At 36.8% G+C, this 17,596-nt stretch overlaps 1 protein-coding gene across 1 annotated transcript in view; it reads right to left on the reverse strand.

Moving 5' to 3' along the window:
* LOC103601871 (TBC1 domain family member 5-like) overlaps positions 1 to 17,596 on the reverse strand; it is a 184,095-nt gene that overhangs the window by 12,390 nt on the left and 154,109 nt on the right. Inside the window, exons 10-11 of the mRNA XM_008586280.1 lie at positions 13,946 to 14,214; positions 9,784 to 9,849 (exon numbers count right to left, since the gene is read on the reverse strand). Coding sequence (XP_008584502.1) covers positions 9,784 to 9,849; positions 13,946 to 14,214 — 335 coding nt within the window. The remainder of the gene's footprint in view (positions 1 to 9,783; positions 9,850 to 13,945; positions 14,215 to 17,596) is intronic.

Below are 17,596 nucleotides of genomic sequence, written 5' to 3' on the forward strand. Positions count from 1 at the left end.
GGATCGCAACCCTCAGTGTTGCCCCCGTACCGGACCGGGGACCGGCAACAGGATCGCAACCCTCGGTGTTGCTCCCGCGCCTCGCTCAGCCAGTGAGTGGGAACCGGTCTGTATGTGGGATCCGAACCCTCGGGCGGGAGCGCTGCCGTGCTTCCCAAGTGGCGCACTATCCAGTGTGCCACCAGGCCGGCCCTATGTAATCCATTTTATGTGTTGTTAATCTCTTCTTTTATCCTCATTTATGCCTTTATGTTCTTTAGCAGTATTTTGATGTTTTCTGTCTTTCTGAGTTGTATGTTTGGATAATCATGTTGCTGAGTAATATTTTATCTCTATTTCTCAGGTTTTAGTATTTGGTACCTTTATTTTCACTGACTTAGAAATATCTGCAATTTTTGTTTCTGATTTTCTTGTTAATTCGAGAGTTATTTTACATTTACAAGTGGTGGGATATGAGTGTGTATTAAATAAATAAATATTTGGGGATGAGGTGGGGAGAAAACTGGTTCTGTTAGTAGATAGATCTGAATTCTTGCATGTTCCCAAATGTCTATTTTATCTTCCCACTTAAACATTAGTTTGGCTGAGAGGAAGATTCTAGTTCAAAACAATTTCCCCTCAGAATTTTGAAAATAAATTCAAACATTTCTTGCCCTCAGTTTTACCAATGAGAAGTTTGATATCTACCTGATGATTACCTTAATAAGCAAATCTTTTTTTTTTTTTTGGTTCTCTCGAGAAAACTTTTGGCGTTACCTCTTTATCCCTGAGGTTCTGAATATCTTCCTGTGGGATAGGGATGGGTCTTTTTTATTCCATCCTGCTTGTTGGATTTTTTAAAATCTCCAAGCCAGTATCTTTCTTCAGCTCTAGGAAATTTCCTTTATTATTCTTTTGATTATTATACTCTAATTATGATCTCTAGACTCTCAATATTTGACATTATAGTTCAAATTCTGAGTTAATCTAAAAATTCCAGGTAGAATCATTTAAATTTTATTTTACTCCTGAAAAATTCAGCATTTGTAGACTATTATAATTATTTTCCACTTTCCTCCAAAATGAAAAAAAGTTGTGAGCAGTAATATCTATCAAATGTTATAAAATTTTAGTTGCCTTGAATACTTTCTGAAATAAGGTAGGAGGTATGCATTATATATTATATCTAACCTATTTATATGAAATTTACAATATATAAGCAAAATTCTGTCAAACTCTGTTAAGAAATTTTTCATTTAAAAGAAGTTATAACATTCTCAAAGAAAAAAATTTTAAGAAGCTGTCCCAGTTTGTAAACCAACTGTTTCCATGTTAGAATTATAATAAAATCAGAAAAGCTTTTATTTGATTCTAGATTTTATATGTACTATAGCTGGGTATTATTCATTTTTTCTCTGATCTTCCCTATACATACTTCCCTAGTTTGCCTACCCAAAGAAGAAGAAATCAGAAAATTAGAATATACTACTAGCAATATGATATTTGCAAAATGTTAGTCCATGTACATAACTGGACCTTTACACTTATTACCTCAGTTAATCCTAATAACTTTGAGGTGGAGGCTCAGAGTGTTTAATTCACATGCCCACGGACACATAGTTATTTATATAGCTAGCAACATAATAAGTTAAACAGGTTTATCCAAATCTAAAGACTATGCTACTACATATAATTACATCTCTGTATCCTGGAGGGTGACTCCAAGGAACTATTAATTATAAATGGAAAAAAAAAAATTGGGAGTAGGCCCTTCTACCCAATTTTTAAGATACATATATTTTGAGATGGCTTTTTCTAGGAAAGGCCTCTTGTATTCAATTACAAGTATTCCTGCTTACATTACAAAGGCTACATTTTCACTAAGGGCAGGGACTATGGTCATTACCAGCTTTGCTTGTTGAGAAAAGCTAGCACAATGGCCACATGTTGTGGGGCTATAATAAAAGTCTGCTGATGTTGATTTTAAATCTATATAAACCAGCACTGCTCAACAGAAATATAATGTGAGCCACATACGTAATTTTTAACTTTCTAGCATTCACACTGAAAAGTAAAGAAAGGTAAAATTAATCTTAATAATTTATTTTATTTAACCCAGTTATCCATATTGTTATCATTCCAACATGCAGTCAAAATTAAACAATTATGACGTATTTTACATTCATTTTTTCATACTAAATCTTCAAAATCCAGTGCATATTTTATACTCACAGCATTTATTTCAATGCTCAGTGGCCACATGTGGCTAGGGGATTGGACAGCACAGGTATAAGCCAATAAACAGTCTAAATTTCCTAATGCTTTTCAAAACATGAAGTTTATTATACTTTGTAACTATGGTAACAAAATAAGGTAATGATGTGTGAGGGAGAAATCTTTAGAATAACTGCTTTAATAAATTAGCTTATCAATTATCCATTGTGTGAGAATAAATACACAATCCAGAAAGAGTATGAAAGCAATGTGTTCCCTTGAGAGGCAACAACACCAATGGGTTTTTCTTGCAGCTATTATTCTGCTTAGCAAACTTCCTTTTCAGTGACAATACTAAGGTCATCTCTTATCAGAACTCATCCCTGAATCATCAAATTTCAAATTAATGATAATATTAATAAAAAACTTGGTCTACATCTCACATAAAAACCCCATACAAAATATGATTCTCCTCAATTACAGAATTAGCTTACTAACATTTTTGTGTCTTTTGGGATCACAAACACTTAAACCTTAAGAAAATGGTGTCACCAGAACAGGTTCCCAAAGAGGATGATGGAGTATTTCCCCTGGAAATTTGTAAGAAAAGCCCAGGTACCTGAAGTAGTCTTGCCCCAAGACAAAGGAAAGTACTCTTAGACGTCCCTGCCTTTTTCATGTCTAGTACACTTAGAACGTGATCGCATTTATATGGCACATTAGGATGAGTGGATGAGGCCTCATCCAGGTTTCACCTGGATGGCTCTTGAGCTGAGGTGTTGGTATTCTATTAAGTTTGTAACCCATAAGCTGCACAGTGGTTCTGAAGCTCTATACACCTTTAAAGATTTTAACTGAGAGGAACAACATGAAACATTTCTTTTCTTGCACTGAAATTTAAAGCTATTCTCAGAGGTACATTCTTAAATATATCGCTATGCTGTCCTCTCAACCCCCCTTCGAGACCAAGGCACTTATTTCTTCCAGCTGCTGGGAGTGTTGACTGCTGACGGCTTTCATGAGTTCCTCTCTGGAAATGGCTCTCAGCTAAAGAGACCTGTCCTGCCCAAGGTCATGCCCCTTCCCTTGGGATTAACCCCAATCCAGTGACTGGTTTAGGTTGACAATGAATAAAAGCCAGCCCCCTTGCCTCAAGGTAGTCAACTCTGAAGGGCTATCCCAGCCCCAGAGGTTCCACAAGCAACTGCAAGGCAGTTTAACTCCACCTCTGGCCAATGCTGCTTTTTTCACTACTCAGGTACTAATCTTGAGGGCACTCCCCAGTAAACTTCCTACCCACAAATGTCTGTCTCACAGTTTGGTTTTTGGGATTTCTGACTCAAGACCATTATTTAAAATTATTTTATACTGTAAGGTACATAAAATATAGGCCCATTCTTAAGCCACCTCAGGTGTACATCTAGTCCTTCATTCATAACCAAACATCAGGAACAAGCCTATGCAGGTCTTATCAATGCCTACAGAAAGCTGTCTGGCACTGGGGATGGAAGTACGACACAGACAGAAGATCTTTAAAAGCTCCCAAAATAGCAGTACAGGGGAAATAAAGCCTTGTACACACACTAACCTACAACCCCAGGTGATACAAACAAACACAGAAGTACAAACAACAGCAATCTTGGGAGCACAAAAGAGAGAGTACCCAATCTTGTCTCAGACAATTAAAAATCTTAAAACTGAAGAGGGGGTGGTGGTGTAAGCAGCTCAGGGTCATTTTTGGCAGAGAACACAGTCTTCTTAAAGGCATTTAGACTACTGGGAACATCTAGCTCAATAAGGGCCTGATTGAAACCTCTGGTGCTCCCTGCCATCAACATGTAATTGACAATGACACCAATGCCAAAGTGTAAAAAAATATTAAGTTCAACAGAGTGCTTTCCTTTCATGTTGTGATTATTTCAATGGGTTTTTAGTAAAAGGCGAAAGATTTATACGATCTGAAGAGAAACCAGAGTATATTCAATGGGTTTTTTTGGGGAGAGAGGGGGAATCAAATATGAAATTATCTCTAAAAGTTGCTGAGCTTAGTCTTTCTTGCTCATCTAGCCCTGGGAAGGGGAGGACAGAGAGAAGAGGCTGTAACAGTAGAGTCAACCAGATCAAGAAGAGCTCCTTGTTCTCATGTTAAGGGGTATGGTCTTTAACTTACTGGTAGATGATGAGAGTTACTACAGATTTCAAGCAGGAAAGTAGCACAAGGATTACAAGAACCTCGTTGAGAGAGGCATCTGTTGCATTGGCCCAGGCAAGAGATTATAAGGGCTTAAACTAAGGCTGTGGTAGTAGATTTGAGAGATGTCTACAAGGCAGAATTTTTGAAGCCAACACCTGGTGGGTCAGACACACCTAGGTTCAAGTCTGAGCTCAGTTGATATCTAGTTACGTGGCCTTGAACAAGTCACTGACCCTCATAAGCCACAGTTCTCATCTCCATATTGCTGTGTGTTCTAAGCAGATAACGTAAAAGGTTTAGTGAGGTGCCTCACATATGCTCTCAGTAGACGTAAACCACATATAGTAAGTGGAAGGCACAGTGGTAACTTCCAAATCTAGAGCAGGTTGTTTAATACATAGTACTCTGGGTTACAGACTGCAGGCCCTCTCTTAGTGGGACTGTTCTCCACATGGGACACTGGCTGCACTTTTCAGTGATCTCCCAGACTTCAGTTAACTGACTCTAGGCATAGGACCACCATACATGCCCCACACAAGAATGCCTGGCAGAGGCACTGAAATCTAGGCAAAGTACTGCTTGTCAAAGTCATGTGCCCTGCTGTGAGCTGTGTCTGCATAGAAGAGTTATCTTTTTCTCTAAATTTCACAAAGGTATTGTTTGGACTACACTTGGCTATGTCTATGTATATTGTATCTCTCATTCTCTTTCTCTCTCTGAAACACTCAGTGTCCCATTGTGCTCCACATCAGTGGAGGTTATCTGTTAAGAGCCTAAGCTGACTGAATGAGCTTCACAGGCATCAGTAAGGAGCTCTGACTACAAAAAGGCTGGGAGAGAAGGAAAAAGGATGGGGAAATAATATTCATTAAGCTCTTACTATGTCCCATGAATAATATTTTCATGGCTCTTGTCTCATTAATGAGAAATAAGAACACAGGCTGAGTGTATTCCTAAATGGACAGGCAGAACCCCAAAAGACCTGAGATCAGCTAAGGGTGTTGGACACTGGACACCCAAAGGCAAATTATCAGGAGGCTAGGAAGTTTGGAGGGGCTCTTGGTGGGAAGGCACATCCCAGAAGAGCAGAAAGGGAAAAGCCTAAGGACACCAGTGCTGTGGCCACAGAAAGGGGATCACCTTAATTTTACTATATACAGTGACCAGGAGAAAGCAAGAGGCATCTGGCCCCTATTTAATTACAGTTTGTTACCTCACAGACTTGAGTGACAGAGAGCAAGAAGGCTGATGTCTACTCATTAAAGACATATCTTTGTGCCACGAGAGAGTGAAGGGAAGCAGATTATACGTGAAACCCCTGAAATAGATGTGCTCTAGCCCGGTCGAGCACTCTTGGACCGGGTACGCAAACATGTGTTTTTAGAATATCAGAAGTAATAATTAAGAAAAGAAAAGATAGAAGTGTTGAGTGGGCTCCTTTATAATTTGATTCTGAAGACCAGAGAGGTGTTTCAGGAAAACACAAAATGGTGCTACAATCACCACCATCACCACTATGAGCAAGCAGCACCCAAAAGCCCTCACTATGGGACAAGTGCTGTGATAACATCCTATAACCACCCTTGAAGTAGCTGCTCTCATTCTCTCTTTACAAATAACAGGTTAAGTAACCTCCCCAGGTCACCCAGCAAGGCAGCGATAGAGCCAGAACTCAAACCTAGGCCCGGCTCCAGAGCCTGTGCTGGGCAAAGCTGCATCACCTTGCTTCCCTAAATAAGGGCTGTGCCAAGTGCACTGCAGCAAATATGACCCAAAATTAGATAAAAGAAAAGTGTAATGAGGCCTTTGAAAGTAAAGGCCAAACTCTGACCTTGTTCTCAGTCCAAAAACAACTCATTTATTCAATGTCTTTCGGAATAAGTGTTCCATACAAATGAGTTTTCTAGATAATTTTCTAGCTAATATTACGTACATATTTTTGTGCCTCAAAGTGACTGTGCTGAACATAATGGAACTGTTTGTTCTGCTTCAGGACTAACATTTCTCAACAACTGGAGTGGTCAATATAGTGCCATCCACGAGGATCATTTCTCGATTTTTCGGTCTCTTCCCTCACTGTTTTGAGTAGATGTTTCTTTTTCTTGTCATTACTCTGTCCTACTCTAGTTGACTTGACCTCCTTCTCTTTGTCCTACCAATTTGCTTCTTGTCATCTGCACTGGGACATTTCTGTTAGTGCTTTCTTCTTGACAGTCCAGAGGGGAAGGTATCTCCAGACAAGTGAGCTCTTATCACATTAATGTGACTTCCACATTACTCCTCAAATTATTACTTTTTTTTCCTGGAAGGAATCACAAGAAATTAAACCATGATTATTACTCTTGAGGAAAAGGACTGGCAGAAATAGGTGGAGGAAGAAAATGAAGGCCCCCCCCCCCATTTTTCATTTAATACATTTAATTAACTGGGATTATCTGATGTTATATGTGTTTTAGTCTTACCTTGAGAATATAAAAACAGTGGTTACCCAGGCAGGGAGATTTTTGACCTCCCCCCCTTCTACATTTAAAAACACTCTGAAAAGTGTTATAATGATACTTCTGTGTGTATATGTGTATGTATTCATATTCATAACATAAATACATACGAGTATAAATTTTAAAGATGCCTCTGGCAATTACTAAAGAAATCTAAATTTCCTTCCTAATGGTCCACTACATAATACTTAAATACCTCTGTTGTTATAAATTCTTAATTTTCTTTGAAAATAATATGTGTGTGTTGTGTATGTATTCCTATGTTTTAAAGCTTTCTGATTTATGTATAAATTCCTAAGTATCTCTTGACAAAGGTTTCTGGGGGTAGGTATGCAATTTCCAAAACTAATTTTGAAGAAACCTATTGAGTTAAGTCTTTGAAAAACAAATTCTGCCATACCACTTTGTGTGTGTGTGTGTGTGTGTGTGTGTGTGTGATTGCAACCTATACTGCTAGATATAAAATGAAACTTTTCAATAGTTTTCTAAAAATTACTTATTGCCCTAAATAGTGACATCTTACTTTATATTCAGTTTTTCCCTAAAAAGTTAAAACCCATATAACTACTGTGTGTTAAAAGGCAGATACAGATATGAAATCTCATTTTTTAAAAAAAGGACTATATAATCAAGGAACCATTGAAACCGCTGATATTTACTTCATTTCTTGAAATTTATTTCATTACTTTGAAAAAAGACACTAGGGAAAGTCTAAATAATAGTTTAATTTCCCTGAAATTAAAAAAAATTCTACTACTGAAATATTATTTAGGGGACTAAAGTAGGTTTGGTACCTCTGATGAAATTCTTCAACTTCTAATATTCCTGACCCTACTTAGCATTGACAGAAAATTTTTCGTTGCCACCAATATTTTGGTTTACTTCTACTTCCCCTTGCTTCTTGGCACTCTTTAGGAAGTATGTTGCAGAAAACACAAAGTAACTTCCTATCAGGGCAAGTGTCATCTCACTGTCTCATCGTCAGAATCACCACCATAGATTGAAAGCTATTTATTTGCAACTCATATCTTAAAAAGTAGCTGGAACCTTCCTCATCAGTCTGACATAATCTCTGTCAGAGTGTGGGAGACAGAGAAAATTCTGAACAGGGTATCCAGAGAAAAGAGTTGGTTCCTGACTGCGTAGGCTTGACTGGGTCATCCAAAGCAAAGGTAATGGCCAACCAACCTAGTAAAGCTGTAGGGAAAGCCAAGGGGCCAATGAAAACAGAGTTTGGCACACAGTAGGCACTCAATAAATACTTGTTGAATAAATGAATGAGATGATTCTGTTTACATAACACAAGTTATTTGAACAAAATGATATAACCTTCTTCAAAGTTTTATTTAAAAAGTAACATTGCCTATGTGGCTCTGATCTGTAAGAAAAAATGGACTGAGCACTAGCATAGAAGCAGAAGTCAGAATAAGCAAGCCAACCCTCAGCTTTCTCTTTTCATAGGTATAAATTGGGCTCCATAGCCCATGTCTTGCAGAGAAGCCAAAGACCTACTCTGCAGCAATTAACTGTGGGATAACAAAACACTTGTTCAAAAGTTGTCTGCAGGGTTAATTTTAGGAAACAAATTTCAGTCCTCTGAATTCTCACCATATCAGATTATCACATTAGTATTCATCTAAGTTCAATAACTGACAAGGCTCAAGAGAAATTATGTAGAGATTACCTGCCTTTTTTATTGCCCATGCTACCAAACCCTTTTATTATATAGATCACTTAACAGACACTAAGAAGAATAAACAGTTCTTCATGAAATCCCAGAGTAAGAAAAGCACCTAAAGGTCATCTGGTTTAATTACCAGAATACAGCCAGAAACTTAACCTATGAAACACAGAAGTATATATAGAAGTGAGAGCACATTCCTCTATTGCCGTAGTGTGGGGTTTTTTTTTTTGCAAGCCAATACATCAATCATCTCTTAATCACAATCCATTTTCTTCTGTTAATTTATTTAAAAACATGGATATTATGAGGACATATCATTATTAAAACAGTATTTTAATATTACTACTACTACTTACTAGCATGACTATATTATGTGGATATTTTAAATTAAGGAAAACATGATATAAATTTAAATTAATACTGCTATCATTAGTCTGAATTTGAATTGAAGATTCTTAAAGTTAGTCTAGGCTTCCATTTAACACAGAAATGCTCTCTATGGCATATTTCATCTAAAAGATTGCATAATAAAAGATTAATGTGGCAACTTTAAATATTTATATGTTTTAAAATTCCACAGGAGTTGTTGAATATGGATTACCACTTTTTTGTATTTCTTAAATAAACTCTGTTTTTCTATATTTTGAACAAATGGATATGATATTAAAATGTTCTCTTTATTTTAAACCAGTGCCAGTTACTGTGCACAGAGATTTGCCACACCATAGTTTGTGTTAATGTAATTCTTAATGCAATGGCTGTACTTAAAAACATTTCAAAATCACGTTGTGATTCTTTTAGGTAAAATATCTACCTCTGCCTAATCATAGCATATAAATTGTCTAATCTCAGAACTAATTGGTCAACTTCTGTCACAGAACACCAATGCAACAAAAAGAATACCTTGGTATGAGCTGTCACATAAAGTGTAGTGTTAAAATAACCACAAAATATAGGGCGAATCATATTTTGCAAGGAAAGAAGCTTGTACACAATTAATAGAAAACCCACATCATAACCAGATTTGGCATCACCAAGGTACAACACGAGAGGGGACTTTTGTTCTAAACAACAGTGCCACTCAGTGGCTGAACAGTGGTAGTGAACCGATAAACAGTATGAATGGAGGGTGGGCAAAAGGAAAAATGGAGTTTTGAAGTGGGCAATGATAATACTGTAGGGAGAGAGACACTACATTGCTACGGTAACTGTACCTTGGAGGTCAATTAGAGTCTGGACAGGAACAGAAACCTGAGCATCGCTTCCTGTAACTATATCGCCTGGATTTCATAAGAAAAAATAATTAGATTTCATAAAAAGGAAATAATCAACTTTTATTGCATATTCAGTGTTGTAATACTCTTATCAAATTATTAAAAATATAGTACAACAGAAAATACAGCACAAGCTTAGAAAAATCAATAAAAAATGTTTTTAAGGAAAATAATTTTTTAGAAGAGTGTTTCCTTAGAAGTTTGTTTATTTACCTTTTAGGAAAACAAGTTTTTCTTTGTTTTTCCTTAGGAAAACAAATTTATACTAATTTAGAATATAGAAAACTTAAGCAATCAAAAGATTTTGCTGAGCAGATTTCATGATGCTACAAATATTCATAAAATATATTTTTTCCTTTTGAAAAAATTTTTATATCCAAAAGTTATGTCATTTATTAAGGAACAGGCATTCTTTTGAAACTGATTTCCTCCCATACCAGACAAAATTTATTTTTAACTAAAGTTGAAACCTACTTCAGCGATAAAATAAAGACCTAAATAAGTTTTAATTTCACATTAAGTAATGGAAAGGCTTCATAAGTTACCATACTTATAAATGTCAACATATAAAAATAAATCTGTGAACCCTTAACTTGATATAGGCAAGGTTTCATTTACAAATTGGACCTGTAGTAAATGCTTAAAATAAACAGTATTCAAATTCAAAAAGCAATAAAAAATATAGTCAAAGGAAATAGGAAGAAATAAAGAGTGCACCTGAAGAACACAGGAAAGAAAGGAAAAGGAGCACAAGAGGAAATCCTGTGAAGAACTAGAGGTGCACTAAATTTACAAGGAAGACTTTTTGGTTCTTTGATTTCATTCCTGGATGACAAAGTTCAACATTGGTCATAGTCACTTTCAACAGAATAATCCTCTGGATATATCACCATCTGAAGGCCTATGCTATTTTGAGATTAATAAACTATACGAGTGTTTTAAAAAGGCACCATATTTTCTATGTATGATAATTGGAATAGACTTGCTTCCCCTTTAGCTTTTATATAATATATACAGCAGTAAAAAAAAAAACCAAAAAACAATTTTTGAATTAAATAACATATACTCAGTGTCCTGACCACTTGCTACAATTATGGTTTACAACATGGCCGGCTCATCTAGAAATTGTTGGGTTGTAATTATATCATTCCCATTAATTAACAGTATACGCATTTACATTTTCCTCTAACTGAAATAAAATCTATAAATAGTAACATACCCCAAATAAGTGATGAACAGCTTTTAGCAGAAATAGTCAGGTCCTGAATTTTCATAATATAGTTAACTCTAAATTCACTGAAAAATGGTGTGCCTACTTTGTGTGTATTTGAAGGAGAGTTTCAATTCTATGCCTGCTACCAATTTTACTCTGCTGCTTCTGGATCACCTATTAATGTATATTTAAGACTGGAAACTCATTTTAATATTAAATATCAACAAGAAAATTATAGGGAACATCTGTGCTGCTTCTATTTTCCTTCACTATCCCACCTTCAACAAAACTACAGAACATATTTCAAGCAACACATGCATGAGTTTGGGTTTACAACTGTTCCCCTAAGCACAAATAATTGAGAGTTAACTAACCTATAAGAACCATAGCATTTTTCTTTTCATAAACAACCGTTTTTCAAAACACCTTTCACATTTTCCAGTACAGTACACTAAAAAGGCTATTACATTATCTTTCCTCCAAGGCATCTAAGTAGATGGCACTGTTCTGAGATAGTTAGAAGTCATTTCTCAACACAAGCCTCCTGACGGCTAAATATTGTGTTCACTAATCTCTGGGACCAGGTGACACACTTACAGATTTGTTGGTGTAACAGCACAGCAGAATACTTATGGGAAATACCAGCATAAGGAACCAATGTTGGAGAGGTATTTTCACTATAGAGTTGATAAATATTATCTTTCAGCAAAAGAACCATAGATTTTTAGAGCTGGGAGACTCCCTAGGGATCAGCCCAAACCTTTGTTTCAGGGTGAGGAAACAGAGGGTCAGAGAGCTTCAGGGTATCACTTAGGGTTCATCAATGGGTAAATAAAGAAAGAGCATCAAACTCTTCTGCTTCTATAAAGTGTTCTCTTTGTCCTTTGTTTTACTGAAACCTTTATATATGGAGGGGCATTAGCAGGGACATTTATCTTTAATATGGACAAAGATAAGCTTTTTTGGTTGACTGACTTTTGGAAGAACAAACCAGAAATAAAAATATAGAAGAGTTGCCAAACAAGGCCACTTTCTTTCAGCACAGGGATCAGTTACGAAATGCCCTAGTGATACTCATGTTCCAAATACTTTGCTTAAGTGCTCTGTTGTCTCCTTATAACTGGGAACTTAGTTTTCATCAATTGTTCCATTTCCATCACTTCCTTTCTCACTTACTGTGATATTAATACTTGACATTTCCTTAGAGACACAACTTTATATTTCTACAGTCATTTGGCTTGGTTCCTCAGAAAATTTAAGCTACAGCATTAAGAGATTCTCTGACTCATTTGCCTGCCATCAGTCAGAATTACAACTGACTACAGCTTGTTATCAAAGCAATATTGAAATCATATTTGTTTAGAACAATAAAACAGTACAATTAAAAAATATATAAAATAACATTCATTTCCATTTTGGAAGTGGGCATGTCTCCTGGCATTAAAATACATCTAAAACATGTTAATAACTTGAAGTCTCCTTTTCTTTAAATCATGTGTGACAGCTCTACATTAAAAAGAAAATAACATAACTTTAAATGAGATATTCTCATGTAAGGTAAATTAAATATTCTAATGGAAATTTAAATACTCATTATATAAAGTCTAATATTTCATATAGACAAAGACATATAGAAAAGATAGACAACCCGATGTAACCAATGGAGGAACAAAGGCACACATGTACATGCACACACACTCAATATTGAATAATACTCATTATTTTGCATAATTGGGGAATAAAGTCCATTTAACTTAAGTTTACCAACCTAAATGCCAATACATGAAATTTTTAATAGTTTTGGAAGTAATCTTCTTAAACAGAGTATATGGAACATAGTTTAAAGTCTTCTTACTGACAATATTACTCTTGTTATTGTCAACACTAGCTGCTGAACACTGATATAACAAAGGGATCCCTTTAAGACATGAGGCTTGGTCTGGATGTTTGCTCTGACACTAAATAGCCCCAGACTGCTATGCTTTGTGAGGTCTTAGGATAGTTTTCTGTAGATTTTGTGCCATCATGTTACTTGCTTTTATAGTATAGTCAGTAGAGTCCCACCACTAAAAATAAATGTAGCTGTTCCTAATCTGCTATGAGTAGGGGGACCTAATAATTACATCTCTTCAAAAGAAGTGGAAAATAAGAATATAAAGGTTCTGAGTAAGAACCTGAAGGGCTCTCTTATGAATATAGTATGAGGGAGGTGAAGCACTGGAACGGCTTTCACTGCAACAGAAATGAGCTTATCTGAGTCCCAGCAGCAAGAGTGCTACCAACAGCAGTACCTTCATTCATCTAATGAAATATGTGGACTGGATGATCTCCCAGGTTCCCTGTGCTCTAACATTCTATGGTTCTCACTTTTAGTGCTTAATCTCAGACACTTATTTTGGCAGCTTGAGATTTTGTTTAGCTTTTTTTTCCCCCTTAAGATTCTAGTTTATATTCCTTAGAGGTGAAACAGCTGGAAGAGAAACTGCATCCCTGAAGGCCCATGGTACTGGAACTTCCCATTTCATATTTTCTTCTAGTCAAAAGCATTACTATACAAAGTTAGCAGAGAACATAGTCAACTGATCTCAAGTTCTGCATTGTGAAAATTCATGCCATCACACTGTACGGGCATCCACAGGACAAAAATGCAAGTACACCAGGATAAAAATGTTTAAAAAATACCTTAACAAATTACCTCATATATTGTTCTTAATTAAGAACAATACAGAACCTGATATTTCAACTTAAGGATGAAATATAACAGATTTTTAAAAATTAAATTTTGCATCCGTTTCTACTTCTGGGAGGTTGGTTCCTCACAGGTATGTGAGGAAATCCTAGGCTACACTGTGAGTGTTTTCTTTGGATTTACTAGTATTTTTTTCCTACCTTTGTTCAATTGCACTGGCATGCTTTCTGATTTCATCAGCCGCTGTTGCTGTTGCTGCTGCTGCTGCTGTTGTTGCGAATGATGCCTCTGGGCCTCTGCTGAGGTCCTGGTGGGAATCACAGCAGAAGAGGAGCTACTGCTGTTGCCCCCTGGTACAGGGCCACCCGCACCTCCTGGGGCCACTGCTGGGGAAATCAACTTTCTTCCAAAATTAATCAGGCTATTAGAGACCTTATTTATATTCAGGGGAGCACCTTTGGCATTGTTCCTGTAAAAGAAAAAAAAAAGTGGAGAGACATTACTTAAATTAGAGGACGACTCTATTTCACACACTCCATTGGTACAAAAATATACCCTGTCCGCTTCAAAAAAGACCATTTACCAGATCAGCTATATAAAGTGAGAAGTGAAAACTTAAAGTGAACACAGAAGAATAAAATAATAAAATAACGAGATTATTAAAAATGTAGCTTCCAGGGGCCGGCCCAGTGGCGCACTTGGTAGAGTGCGGCGGCGCTCCCGCCGAGGGTTCGGATCCCATATAGAGACCGGTCTGCTCACTGGTTGAGCGCGGTGTGGGCGCGACACTGAGGGTTGCGATCCCATTGCCAGTCACGAAAAAAGACAAAAAGGAAAAAAAAAATGTAGCTTCTGTAAAACAGTCATTACTTTTCATTCAAAAAATAGGGTCTATTATGTGCCAACATTGTAGTAGGCTCTAGGCATACAATTACCTAAAACAGACATAGTTCCCCCCTCCTGGAGCTTCTAGTATAGTAGCGAAGAAATATATTAATCAAATAATCACACAAATAAATATAGGCTTAAAACCTGTGGTGTGGACTATAAAGGGGCGTTTCAGGGCTAGGCAAGTCCTGGGACGTTCACAGAAGAAAGCACCTGTGAAATAAGGCTGACAGTAGAATTCTCACAGCCCTGGAACATGGGTATTTGGCCAAATTTAACCTAATTGTTAAAATAAATGTGCCTGAGAGTTGTCAGGAGCTAAATCTGTAAAGGTTATATCAAGTGTCCAGTTCATTAAACTTGCAGTCCACTCTCACCTCCTGCCCGAGGTACCCATCATCCGACATACTATACATTTCACTTATTTATTTGGTTATCATTTGTCTACCTCCTCCAATCCCCATTCTGATACAAGTTTCATGAGAGCAAAGATTTTTGTCTCTTTTATTAACTGCTCTATTGCCATTGCCTAGCACATCATCGATGCTTCATGAATATTAAATGGTAGCTGTGTCTTCCTATAGTCTAAGTCTTTTCGCCTGTTACAGTAGAAGAGTCCCTGGCTCCTCTGAATCCCACTTCTGACCTTTTGAGAGTGTTGCTCCTGCAGCTCTACTGTATCATTCCCATGAGTATACAACCACAGTGAGCGTGTATGTGTGCATACCACCTCTCCCTTGTTCCTCTCTAGTAATCACTCCATTTCTTGCCCTACTTACAACATGTGTTTTTCAAGGTATCTTAACATGCTCCTTCCGCTTTGGTCCACTTAGCTCTGGTTGCGGCCTCTTTGCCATTGCCCTAAAACCATTCCTTGAGGATACCAATGACTTTTGTTATGCAGATCCAAAAGTTCCTTCTTATTTTACTCTACCTCTCAGCAGCTATCAAATACCTTAACAGTTCCTCTCCCTATCATACACTTTCTTGGCTTCCACGGTTTGCCAGCACCTGTGTTATAACTAAAGGGCACCAAGTAAACATTTGTTAAAGAAACAATTACTTCCCTGAGGATTCATAATCTTGCAGTATCTCAGGGCTCTTATCTTGAAATCCAGTTATGATTACAAATTACTTTAGTTGTAGAAGGTAGTCCAACTCCACGACCATACTGGTTTGTATTTTTATTGCCCAAATCTTTGCTCACGTTTTGTCCATTTTTCATAAAATGGGAAACTGAAAATCAAGTTTGAGAGATCCACTTATCTGATTTTAGTTAACTTAAATTTTACTATCATCTTCTCCCAGACCCACCTGGCAGCACTTACATAGTATTTCTACTTTTCATATGACAGCTATATCTGTGGCATTGCCAGATATTGCCCTAAAATAGAACCGACCCATAGTTCTATAAAAAAAGGAAAGAACACTATGCTTCTTCCTTCCATAATGTTTTCTTTAATAGTACTAGCTGATGTTATGGGCTAGGTATTGAAGACTTACATTGCTTTGGAGATAGGACAAATCAAATTCAAAACCTAGAATCAGCTTCATAAAAGAAAGATCTATTCATTTATAACTCAATGAACTGTGAAAAAAAACAAAAAAAACAAATGGTTCCTTTTGCATCGTTTCACCTTTAAATAATTGATCTATTTAATGCCCTTACAAAAATTATTAAAAACATTTCCTAATGGAAAGAAGGCTAATAGTGATTATACACCACTTGTTTTCAGTTTTCAGCTGCTTCCTAATGAAGTAGAGCATTCTCAATTTACAGATACTACAACACAGAAGGCATGAATACATTTTATCGAGAATAAAGAATGAACGAAATGAAAAGAACTCATAAATTCTGGATTAAGTAGGCATTCACCTCTGGCATTATATTCCACTCAGCAACCTACATACATTCCCATTTCTTGTGAGCGGTAGCAGAACGAAGAGCTGTTATGATATTAAAGTTTTGTTCCATTTGCTTGTTTGCAAGTCAAGATTCATAATTCACAGATATGAAGTTATAATGTTGTTACCCTTTTTTATACACAAAAATGTACTAGTCAAATTCCCATATTGCCAGTTGTAAAATTTATATGTTGATAAAAGTACTAAGAAACTGCTAGAGCATTATCAAGAGAATATGGTTAATGCATCTTCATTACTGCTAATAGCCATGAAAAACATATAGATCATGCTCATGCTGAGCAATTTTTCATCTGACTAGCTCTTAAAAGGGGATGAGCACTGTTTCCCTTTTTGGAACATTTTTTTGTTTGTTTTTAACCACTTTATCCCTCATCTACTTCCCACAGCTTCCAGAAGAATACTTTCTTCTCAAAACAACTGTTTTTTTTTTTTTTCCTTTTTGTCTTTTTTCGTGTCCGGCAACGGACCACAACCCTCAGTGTCGCGCCCGTACCGGACCGGGACTGGCAACGGGATCGCAACCCTTGGTGCTGCGCCCGCCCCTCGCTCAGCCAGTGAGCGGGAACCGGTCTGTATGTGGGATCTGAACCCTCGGCAGGAGCGCTGCCATGCTCCCAAGCGGCGCACTGTAGCAGTGCACCACTGGGCCGGCCCTCAAAACAACTGTTGAAGGTAAGCAACTATGTATTTTCAGAATATAAACAACTGAAAATCATGTACTTCTAGAGAAAGCATTCTGCCCATAGTTTGTTTTTTCAGGCCTGTCAGTTTTTATGCCAAAGTTATTCAATTTACATCTGAAATATGAGTAGCAGCATTCTACAGACGAAATACTAAACAACCTTCAACAATTATTAATGGCTGCGATGTGTACTATTAAGTCATATGTGCTAAATTAATGAAAATTAACGAAAACTAATGCAGTTGTCAGAGATCTGATGGACAGCAGGGACTGGATTGGATTAAAGATGGAGTGCAATGTGTAAATAATCTTGAAATAAATAGCAAGAGGAATTTGGAGTTAAAACACTGAATAC

The sequence above is a fragment of the Galeopterus variegatus genome, unplaced genomic scaffold (assembly GCF_000696425.1).
Source record: "Galeopterus variegatus unplaced genomic scaffold, G_variegatus-3.0.2 Scaffold3920, whole genome shotgun sequence".
NCBI classification, from domain to species: Eukaryota; Metazoa; Chordata; class Mammalia; order Dermoptera; family Cynocephalidae; genus Galeopterus; species Galeopterus variegatus.